This window comes from Xenopus tropicalis, chromosome 8 (assembly GCF_000004195.4).
Source record: "Xenopus tropicalis strain Nigerian chromosome 8, UCB_Xtro_10.0, whole genome shotgun sequence".
NCBI classification, from domain to species: domain Eukaryota; kingdom Metazoa; phylum Chordata; class Amphibia; order Anura; family Pipidae; genus Xenopus; species Xenopus tropicalis.
The window spans coordinates 70,228,031-70,239,934 of NC_030684.2; the positions used below are offsets into that span (position 1 = coordinate 70,228,031).

An 11,904-nucleotide genomic window follows, 5' to 3' on the forward strand; every position below is an offset into this window, starting at 1 on the left:
ATTTAAGGGAGTGTCTCAACATGACATAATATAATTTTTTCACATATGAATGAAGGATGATATCCCTGCACCAATTATTTGGGTTTTGCTGTGTTACCACCATGAATGTGGTTATGGTCTTAAATGCTCTTGTGATAACATGGGTGTGGTTTAAAAAGGGGAGTGTCCAAAACTGGCTTCCACTATCAGCCCTCCACCATGTAGGCCAAAAAAATTCCGGCCCTCTGTATCACAGAAGTTGGACAGCACTGTATTATTGGAAAAAAAAATTTGCATTTGCATAGCAGTACCCTTGGCAACCAATGCCTGATTATTTTTTCAGCCAGCCAACAGAAGATCAATGAAAACAAAATTTTGTTTGGCCGCCATGGGTTACTGCAAAAGTTCAAATTTGCCCATATAACTACAAATCTGTACATATTGGTTGATGGCTGCCATGTTTGGCCAATCACTCTGTTATGTGGCAGGTATGAAGGCTTTCAGCCCTGCTGGGACCAGTTCGCTTTGGGACAGTAGGGGTGATATGGTTGGGGAGGGTAGACAGGGGGATTGTGCATCAAATCATGGATGACAATAAAATTCCCTACTTTAAGAAAGCATGTTAGTAAATTCACCTATATGCTCTCCTACAGTAATAAACTTTTGAGCAGCAAAATGCAGGTCACAGGCAGGTTCGGGCCTAGCTTTTCCTTCTGCCCTCCCCACCTGTGACCAAACTGAGCCACTTCCACCTACAGGAGCATGAAGCAGATTAGTAAACTCTTCTTTTGTGAACAAAAGGTAATAATTTGTAATTTAATTTGCACTGTACACTGAATGAAAGCATGGTGGAAAGAAGCTTACCAGATTAAAATCTCTCTCCCACCCTCCATGCCCAGATCCATTAAGAACATTAAAATAGAAAGCACACTAACAAGTTGGATTGCCTTTTCTAAATGTAAAGCTCACAGTATTTAACTGAGCTTCACTGATGCAATACAAGATCCATCAATAAGTTTTGTCAAGTAACCTGTTCCTTACCAGCAATCTACACTGACTGGGCTGTTGAAAGGCTTTGTATCTATCAGTGGAATCAAATACAAAATTGGTCCTACATTACATTTTGTTTTAAATTCCCCCTTTTCAGTGTGAGTTCAATGAACAGAGATTGTACTAAGCAAACTTTTTGCTTATTTATAGTAACATAGTAAAGGTGGCCACACACGTGGCGATCTGACGATGCTTCTTGCGACCATCCCCGATGGCAGATTTTGGTCAGGCGCCTTCTATGGCGCCCGATCAAAATTTTCTAACCTGGCCGATCGGTGAGTCGACCGATATAAGCAGCTTCCTGCGATATCGGTCGACTCTCCGACATGCCATACACGTACGATAGTATCGGTGCGTGTATGGCCAGCTTAAGTTAGGTTGAAAAAAGACATACGTCCATCACGTTCAACCATAATGCCTATATATAACCTGCCTAACTGCTAGCTAGCTGATCCAGAGGAAGGCAAAAAACCCCATCTCTATTTTGCAGCAGAGGGGAAAAAAATCCTTCCTGCATCCAAGACAGCAAGATTCCTTTAATACAGTTTTTTTTTGTTTTTTTAATTATTATTCTTGCATTAATTTAAACAATGAATTGAATTACCTGTAATAGAAAAGCCTTCTGCAAAAATATCTGATCCTTATCAAAATCTACATTTGAACAAGTTGCCTTAGGCGGGAGAGCTCAGGGGAAACCAGTACAAAATGATCCCCACACTGCTCGGTACCGAGCTCGTCGCCCCCCAGTTCCTTAAACACGTGAGGGACAACGCCCCTCGTGATTGTAACGTGAGCCCAACTCACAGCTAATAGAGCTTTCTGAGATACCGCTCGCCTCTCATTGCCCACTGAGCCCGCAGCCATACGCTCTGTGACATGGCACAATAAAATGGCCAAGCCTCCCACTTCCCCGCTTCAGCTGCTTCATTGCGCTTAAACCTTGCGGCCAAAGCAGGTCTGTGGGAGGGGGCGGTCAGGTCTGTGGGAGGGGGCGGTCAGGTCTGTGTGCGTTGGCAGCCGAGCCTTCTCTGTAGCCCCGCCCCTAGGCAGGGAAAAGTCTGTGGTACTTCGGGACAAGTCATCATTGTGAGAGTGGCACAGAGCGCTGGCAGGGGAGTTCTGCCCTACACCGGTAGTACCTGGCCATTCCGAGAGAGTATCGGTGCGAATAGAGAAAATAATTGAGGACAAGAGAATAACCTTAGAAAGCCGTCAGTAGCTCGCCCGATACTGAGTGCCTCTGCCAGCCACAGACTCCCGTGCCCACGTGCCCAGAGATGAAGGACTCCGAGTGTAATGGCACCTCCTCTCCCGGGGAGCACCCTGTGCCTCCCGGCCTGCACCGCTCCGGAGAATCCGCTTCCTCCCCGGGCTGCGGCCCCCGGTGCCGCCGGTTCCTACGGGGAAATGTGCTGGTGTTGCTGACGGTGCTGGGAGTGATCATGGGCGCAGGGCTGGGGATGGCAGTGAGGCCGCTCAATATGTCCAAAGCCCATATCGCCTCTTTCTCCTTCCCGGGGGAGCTGCTGCTGCGCCTGCTGAAGATGATCATCCTGCCGCTGGTGGTCTGCAGTCTGGTATCCGGGGCCGCTTCCCTCCAGCCCTCCGCTCTCGGCAAGCTCGGAGGATGGGCCATGCTCTTCTTCCTCATCACCACGCTGCTGGCTTCAGGGCTGGGAGTCTGCCTGGCACTGCTAATCCGACCGGGGGTGGGAGCCCAGGTGGCACTTGGGCAAGGGGGTGGCATCCCAGAGGGCAAGGAGGTGGTAGACTCGTTCCTGGATCTGATCCGGTAAGCATTCTGGCTGGGAGCCACTTACGGCAGGGTATTGGAAGGCTAGGAGCCATATTAGACCCCTTGCAAGATATACATATACCTTGTAATGGGTGTAAATGTATGGCGTGCCATGTAGCGTTATATATATATATAGCATATGTCACTAGCGGCAGGCTGGCTGGGGATGGTTTATGGGGTTAGGGGGCTTTTTTTTTTTTTTATAAAATACATGACATCATGTTTGTGAGTATGATTAAAGTAGAGAGGAGAGTAGGAGCTTTTTGCTAATGCCTCCCCGCTACCGATTAATGTGGTTTAATCCTCAGCTGATGCAATGGCACTTGCCGGTTGTGTGAGGTGGTGACACGTGGGGCCGTCCCTTTCCTTTGACGTCAGCAAGAGTTCCAGACGTAACCCTATTGTATCATAGTGTTTGTCCCACACACTGGGGCTGCACCATATGAATCATTGTGTGTGTATATATAGCAGCAATCTTGGGGCCTTACACATTGTGACCAGCAGAGTCAGATAGATGAAAAGTCAAAATAAAATCCATTGTGCCCCACTTATATTGCTATGAGGCTTTGTATCTATCCTGCAGTCTATGGGTGGTGGTGAAGTTGAAGAGTTCATGTTGTAAAATGATGGTGCCCAACTGCCCATCAGTATTATGTACAGCCTATCTCCCAGTGCCATGTAAAATGGCAACATTACTATTGCTGAGTAACTGCAGTCTATATCTTCACTATCACATGGCCAGAATAGCTTGCAACACTAGCATGACTGTGCAACCTCCAGTAGGAGGGCAGAGGGAGTGTTGCTTCACAATGTGGCGGTAAAATATATTGTTCAGTGTTTAGAAGTGTATACGCAAACTAATGAGGGGGAAAAACCCATCCATACTGGGGAACAGGACAGTATGCAGCTACTGAAACTCATTTACTACTTATTAGTAGATGAAATCAATGGCTAGGAATTTGGCCACGAATAATAATAGGGCCAACACCAGCTTTTTTTTTTTTTTATTGTTAAACGTTGTCTTTTTACTCTACTGCGCATGTGCACCTGTGTACCAGGGTACCGAGTAAGTGACTATAATCAATGGGGGTGCTTAACGTTTGGAAGCCCCCAGTTATTGAACATTCCCATCTCCTTTTAATAGTTGGAGCACATCACTACTGTGGATGATTAACGACCCCCCTCGAAGGTCACTGGATCACAATTTAAGCTACAAAAAGTTGTGCATGACTCCAAAAACAGATAATATATTTGTTGCTAGTTTTTTAATGTTCTTGTGCAAGTATAATTACAAAGGCGTTGGTTCCTGGTATTAAGATGATTCATAAATGTGAATTTTAAACACAAGTTCTGGATCTCCAGCATAACATATGGAGTGTAGTCTTGAAATTATATTATGCTGTGTTTTACAATGTTTTCTTTGTGTGCTGGAATGAAAGCAGGCAACCCTTTCTCACACGGATTTTGTGTTGGGCATGATGAGAGTACAAGACAGACATGCATATCTGTTTTTTGATGGTGCTTAGGTGCATAACAATGGTTATACCTGCTTCCCCCCCGCCTTGTATTATATAATTGTTTCCCCTCCTTTTATTAAATCATGGTAAGGTTCACATGCAAGGGAACAAAAAATGTTAAACAATTTAGGAAAATCAGACTTAAACCACTGGTAAAATTGTTGAAGGCAGTAAATGTTTTGTATCCAGATTCCATAGAACCATCAAATGGGGGGGGGGGGGGGGGTGTCGAAGAATCACAAATTAAACTTGTTCTTTTGTTCTTGGTTAAGATATAACATACCTAGCAAGCTAACAAGGATTTTACCATAATGTAATCTATAGCCCATAATTTATTCCATGGAAATATCCACACCTTGAGCCCTGTAATGTTCAACCAGAGAAGGGAGTTTATTGATTTGGTGCACCAAGCTCAGAATTCCAATGTAACATTCAGTAGCTTTAGGCAAATGTCTGTCGCTTGCATTGCATCTTGTGATTTTATACCCTTACACAAACAAAACGTAATGTATGCAAGGACAGTTTCTCCTAAAACTTTTTTCAGTCAGCACTGATATTGCTCAATTCACCCTGATTGCAGTATTATTGAAATCCTATAAGGTAAATTAGGAGGTTAGAAGAATCTCATTATTTGCCATATATGCCCAGATGGCCGGGCAGTATGTTTGAAATGGTCAAGTTACTTGACCAAATCTAGGCATATACGGCCAGCATTAGTAATTTTGCATTCTTGCAAATGTAAGTGAGCAGAAGCCAGAACTTGTATTAGTGGCTAGAGAAGATAAATGACCACAGTTATATAATTTTTTATTTTTTGGAAGAGATGCAGACAGGATTACACCTTTGCAAACAAAACTTGCAAAGGTGGTAAAAAAATACAATTGTGTTGGAATTTGGGAATAGTTGAGATATACAAATATTGTTGATGGCTTGTCTGGGACTGTAAAAAGTAAGTAATTCCTATTCATGGTGCTGGATTGTATCCACTTATCTGTATTTATCTAGGGGCCTTTTAGTACTGTTAGTGATGCTAACCACTGTCCAATCAATCTTCTGAGAGAAACATTCAGAAATAGTCATCCAATTCTTTGTGTGACTGGTTTGTCATTAAGTGTGTATTTTTCTTTTTCATTTTACAGAAATATTTTTCCATCAAACTTGGTGTCTGCTGCTTTTCAGTCGGTGAGTTACATAGATTTCTGTAGTGATTATGTGATCAATGCATGTGTGTTACGATTCCAGTATAATCTATGTCCTGTGTTTCCACAGTATGCCACAAGTTATAAACTTGAACTTGTAAATACCAGTGCAAATGGAGAGATGAACAACACATGGGTTAAGGTAAGAACTAATGACTTTTGTTGAGTAAGGTGAATCCATGTTTAAGTCAGTGTCTCATTGTATCTTTTTTTATGTATTAACTTCAGGTTCCCTATGGCCAGGAGGTAGAGGGCATGAACATATTGGGGTTGGTGGTTTTTGCCATCGTTTTTGGAATTGCACTTAGAAAGCTGGGCCCTGAAGGAGAAATTCTTATTCGATTCTTCAACTCTTTCAATGAGGCTACTATGGTTTTGGTGACGTGGATCATGTGGTATGTAAGGGTAGCATATGCTCATTTATATTTTTTACCGTCTCTCTGCGTGTGTGTCTACATGCACTATTAGATTATTAATAGTTTTTTTTTCCTTTCTGCTCTGTTTCTTCATAAGCATTGCATAATAACAGTTATTCTCTTATTTAAGGTATGCCCCACTTGGTATCATGTTCCTTGTGGCAGGCAAGATTGTGGAGATGGAAGATGTTGTCCAGCTTTTCACCAGTTTGGGGAAATACATATCTTGCTGCATTGTTGGGCATATCATACATGGACTGCTGGTACTTCCACTCATCTATTTTGCCTTTACTCGGAAGAACCCATACCGCTTCCTGTGGGGAATTGTGAGTGCACTTGCAACAGCATTTGGGACATCCTCCAGGTAACAAAGATAGTGGACATACACAAACACCATTGCATTAGGCACGTGTTAGAGAAACTATCCTCTATAACAGTGATCCTCAACCAGTGGCTCGGGGGCAACATGTTGCTCACCAACCCCTTGGATGTTGCTCTCCGTGCCCCCAAACCAGGTCGTTATATTTATTCAGTCAGGAATTCAAAAATAAGATTTACTACCAAATAAAGCCCCTGTAAGCTTATAGTGTGCATAGAGGCTGCCTAATAGCCAATCTTAGCCCTTATTTGGCACCTCCATGAACTTTTATGGTGCTTGTGTTGCTCCCCAAGCCTTTTTACATTTGACTGTGGATCACGAATAAGAAAGGTTGCTCTACAACAATTTCAAATTTCCACTTCTTTCTCTGCTGGTTGATGCCCTACCCCCCCCCCCTCCCCCTTCATTAGGACCATGGTGGCATATCTGTAGAATTTTTCCTACTTTTTGTAATGCTCACATGCCTGAAAACTACTTACAAGCACATTTTTGTTACCTCTGCTTTAAAGTTGAGTAAAGTCGATATGAATTTTACACTGCAAGTAGTAAACACAGGCTTTTCTGTGTCAAAGTTTAGAACCATAACAAATTGGACATGTTATGAATGCAATGTACAGTATGCCCTTTTCCCTATAGTCAAGTGTAAGAAGACCTTTTTATGATATAGGCAGGCCCGGATTTGTGGAAAGGCCCGGGCCTAGGGCGGCACAAGTTTAGGGGCGGCATGCCGCCCCGCCGCAACAGAATTTAAAAATTTGGCTCCCATGCAGAACAGTCGGGACCTCTCCCCACTGCTCCATATGGGAGTTTAAATGTGCGATTGCTCATGCGCATTGGGAACGCATGATCGCGCATGCGCACTCGGGGGAGAGGGCGCGCGCAATTGCGCACTCGCGGGGGCGGCGGCGGCCTCGGGGCGCCCAGAAGTTAAATCCGGCTCTGGATATAGGTGTAGTACAGCCCTCTTATTGGAAAGGCTTCAAACACATTTTTAATAATGAAAAAACAACAAAACTAGTATTACTGTTTAATGCAATTGTTACTTTGGACTGAGGATATTTACATCCTGTTTAAACATGTAACACTTGCGTGTTTCTTTGTATTCCTGTAGTTCTGCCACACTTCCACTGATGATGAAATGTGTAGAGGAAAGGAATGGTGTTTCCAAACAGATCAGTCGGTTCATTCTTCCTATTGGAGCCACAGTGAATATGGATGGTGCTGCTCTTTTTCAGTGTGTAGCAGCTGTATTTATTGCCCAGCTTAACAACGTCTCCCTTGACTTCATCCAAATCATCACCATTCTGTGAGTATTGCCCCTCACACCAAATTACAGTTTGTATTGTCTTTTCCCCAGGCGAAAACATATTTAATAATTGTTCATTAAACCCTCTTCAATAGTGTGACAGCTACAGCTTCCAGTGTTGGAGCAGCTGGTATCCCTGCCGGGGGCGTTCTGACTCTTGCTATAATCTTAGAAGCTGTGAGTCTTCCAACAAATGACATTTCACTTATCCTGGCTGTGGACTGGCTGGTGTGAGTATCATTCATTCATTCTACTTGTGTTTATTTTCAGTTTCTTATTCTGTGAATAAAAGACAGATTTTACATAGGTAGTCTATTTAGATTAGGACATTTCTTGTCTAATCAGTGTCCCCAGATGTGTTGAGATTGCCATGCACATTTCGTTTAGAAGGTTTGCTCTTTTTAACCATACAAGTCTTGGCCATGCATGTCACCTCAGGGTTTAGTATTGGCAGACCATCAATTACCTCTTGAAACTGAACAAAAATCTGCTGCAAAGTTATATTGCTGGTAGGTGAAGAAACAATAGGAGCCACAACTCCTCTTTACATACTGCAGACCCTGTCACTGCTGAACTTCAGATGAGATTCAGAAACAAATAGCACTTAAATCATGTTGGTTAAGAATTGCCCACTGTATAGTAAATAGCTGCAGAATTGGGATGATTTTTTGCCAGCAACAGGCTACTGTTTAGATTTGGGTATTGGCTCTCATACATAGTACAGGTATGGAAAACCTGTTATTCAGAGTCCACTTTAAGTAAATCTTTTTTTTTTTTCACTGTAAGAAAACAGTAGCTTGTACTTGATGGTAACTAGGCTGTATGAATCCATATTATTGGCAAAACAATCCTATTATTATTTACTGGTTAAATTATTTTTCGTAGACTTAAGATACCGTGATCCAAATTATGGAAAGATCACTTATCCAGATACCCCAGGTTCCAATCATTCCGGACAATTGTCCCATTCATGCACATAAAACATGCTACAAAAAATGTCCTGCAAGGCTACTAACATATTAACTTACTGTATATACTCGAGTATAAGCCTAGTTTTTCAGCACCCAAAATGTGCTAAAAAAGTCACCCTCGGCTTATACTCGAGTCGGGTGCCATGGGTCCCTCCAGACTAGCACCCTCTGTCCTTTGTGTGCAAATTAGGCCACCTGCAACCAGACCCTCCAGTGCCCTGGCCCACTCCCAGTCGTAATACTTATTCCCCCTAACATGTCCTCCAGGACTGGGTCTGCTGCCAGTTTGCCAATGCGCAATGAGCGTGGGGTAGTACTCATATTGTTTTTGTTGACTTCTCCACTTACAGAGCTAGTTTACCATTTTTCTTTTAAATAAATATTTAAAAACATATACCCCACTGATGCCTCAATTTATGTAATTTACTGGTTTTTATTTTGATTATTTAAACTTAGCAGTAGCTGCTGCATTTCCCACCCTAGGCTTATACTCGAGTTAATAAGTTTTTCCAGTTTTCTTAGGTAAAATTAGGTACCTCGGCTTATATTCGGATCGGCTTATACTCAAGTATATACGGTAATTTATAACAATTGCAGAAAATGACCGAGTTTGGCATACCAGTCCCATTAACCTGTAATGTATATATTCCTGCCACTGTCCACTGAAGTATGTGACTTTTGGTGTGCTGCTCTGGGCAGAATATTTGTGGCTGATGGAGACTCAAAGTTTCCTGTATCTTTTGTTTTTCAATTTTGCAAACAAATTGTATCCTGCAGACCTGTTATGTGATTAGAGAAGAATTTCTTTCTGCCCCTTTTAGATTGTCTGTAAAGGGACGGTAGTAATTAAAATACACAAAGGGCTGTAGGTCTGACTACCATATCTATCTATCTAGCTCTTAAGCAACCTATAACCTAGTTCTTAAGCAACTGTAACTTCAGTAACCTAACATGTATTTATCACTTTGACACTCACTGCTCCTTTGTCTTACCCTTTCTCAGTGACCGCACATGCACTGTACTAAATGTGGAAGGTGATGCCTTTGGCGCAGGGCTCCTCCAAGTATACAGCGACCGGACAGCCTCAAGTAGTGAGGGGACAGAGCTGGCAGCAGTACAAGTTGAAATTCCTGGAGACCATCCTGAAGGTGACCCACTCCTAAAAAAGCACGCACCGTTAATCAGCGATGGTGCAAGTGCCCTGGAAAAGGAGTCTACCATGTGAGGAACTACTGACTGCAGAAGGACCATGTTGGTTCAACTGTCAGTGCAGAACCCAAGGACTGATCCAATTCTGGGCCTGGGGTTGGACAAATTGTACAGCTCAAGGGCTTTTATTTTTATATATTATTTTTTTAACTTATGTTCACTGTTATCAGGACAGTTAGGTACTCTCAGTGGATCAGGTCAGTCCTTTTTTATTTCTAACTTCTACTTTGCTTAAGTCTTAGAACAAGTTTTACTACCAGAAAAGATGTACATACTCATGGGTGTTTTTAGTTGTGTTTGAAATGTGGTGTATATTGATGCTTTCCACCGTGCTCCAGAGCAAGTGTTACCTGGGCTCAGTCTGCCTTGTGGACAACTTTCTCACACCTATGGGAGTGATCATAAACACTGAATGAAATGAATGAAATTTTATTTTTTTCATCAAGTTTTGCAATAATCTGTACTTCAGTGTGTTTAGACCCAGTCTTTTTATGTTTTTGTGGAATGTATGAAAATCTAACACATTCAATGCAATTTATGGGAAAAAGCACATGGATATGTACCCAAAGGGACAGGCCAGGGTTTAGGAGCATCCTTACCCTTAAACTGAAAGTAGAAAATTTAACAGATCAACTTAAAGTTAAAGGGGTAGTTTACGTTAATATTAACTTCTAGTGTGGTGTAGGCCAGTGGTTTCCAGGCTTTTTCTAGTTTAAGATCCCTTATGTCTGGGTCCCCAGTATCTTATAGCAAAATTAAGTATTGCTATATCACCCATTCAGCCACCATTCCACTAATTTCTGGCAGCTATTCTCTGCCCAATCTCATCCAAAATGGCCTTCAAGCTTGGCTTCCAAGAAAAAAAAAAACATGGGGCCAGGCACCCAGCCCCCTTCCCTTTTGTTTTGAGTTATCGACTACCAGATGTTCAGTTGCAGGATCAAAGAAGCAGAAAAGGAAGGCTAATCACTCAAAAACATAGAAAACTAAATGAATAGTTGCTTATGTCAGTCCATCTATGGCATTTTAATGTAAAGGTAAACTTCCCCCTTTTATTTACTCAAGTGAGGATATTTCTTGAAGGGTCACTTATGTGAGGTCAGTTTCCTCACACCCTGTTACACACAATGCTGCAGGGAGCTGTGTCTTTATACAGCCCTAATGTATGTATGTTTTGAATATGTATGTCTGTGTGTATGGATACTGTATGTCTTTTGTGTGAGGGAGAAACCCCTGATTTTATGAAGTGTTTACTTAATGGACCAAATGAGAGCATAGTTGTGCCATTGCATACTTTGTGTACATAAGTACATTTTATGTTATTTTACACAACTTATTTGCAATGGAAACACAAATGACAGTTGATGAATAATCACCACAAGATAAAACAAATCTGTTACATGTTTCTCAGAGTATACCGGGTATGGCTATAGAGCACACCAACCAAACAAGTCTGCCAGTGTACACAAGCGTGCATGCACTAATGGACCACAGAGGCTCTCAAGGGAAATGAGGATGTATAGAACATGAAGTAATAAAAATATAAATCCTCCCATTGCCTGTGAATGTGTTATTTATAGAATACTATAGAAGAAAGATATGAGCATTCTAGGTACAGCAAGACTGAGTGAATAATGAACAATATGTAGTCCTTAAATGGACCTATGTCTTCCTTTTTTTATTGGGTACCGTTTTCTATTCATGCAGTAACAGCCAATCAGCTATTGGCTGTGACAGATCTAGTGCAGTAAAAGAAGTAAAAACAAACTGCTCTAACTTTGCTAATTATCACTGTGTCCTGCTTACAATAGGGATGTTTAGTGAAATAAAATTAGTGCTTACATAACGAGGTGATTTGTGTTTCCATAAAGCAAGATTGAGGAGGTTCAGTTTAGGGCAACCATGTTAATTAAACAGTATACTAAGGGGCTGATTTACTTACCCACGAACGGGTCGAATGGAGTCCGATTGCGTTTTTTTCGTAATGATCTGTATTTTGCGATTTTTTCGTATGTTTTGCGATTTTTTCGGATTCTTTACGAATTTTTCGTTACCAATACGATTTTTGCGTAAAAACGCGAGT

General features: G+C 42.0%; 1 protein-coding gene across 1 annotated transcript; it reads left to right on the forward strand.

Annotated features, from left to right (window-relative positions):
- Positions 1–2,123: 2,123 nt before the first annotated feature.
- On the forward strand, positions 2,124–11,373 carry slc1a5 (solute carrier family 1 member 5). Its single transcript, NM_001008126.1, has 8 exons — positions 2,124–2,821; positions 5,481–5,523; positions 5,611–5,682; positions 5,769–5,935; positions 6,087–6,320; positions 7,447–7,641; positions 7,737–7,871; positions 9,615–11,373. The coding sequence occupies exons 1-8, from the start codon at positions 2,307–2,309 to the stop codon at positions 9,835–9,837; spliced, it is 1,584 nt and encodes a 527-aa protein (NP_001008127.1). The 5' UTR covers positions 2,124–2,306; the 3' UTR covers positions 9,838–11,373.
- Positions 11,374–11,904: the final 531 nt, after the last annotated feature.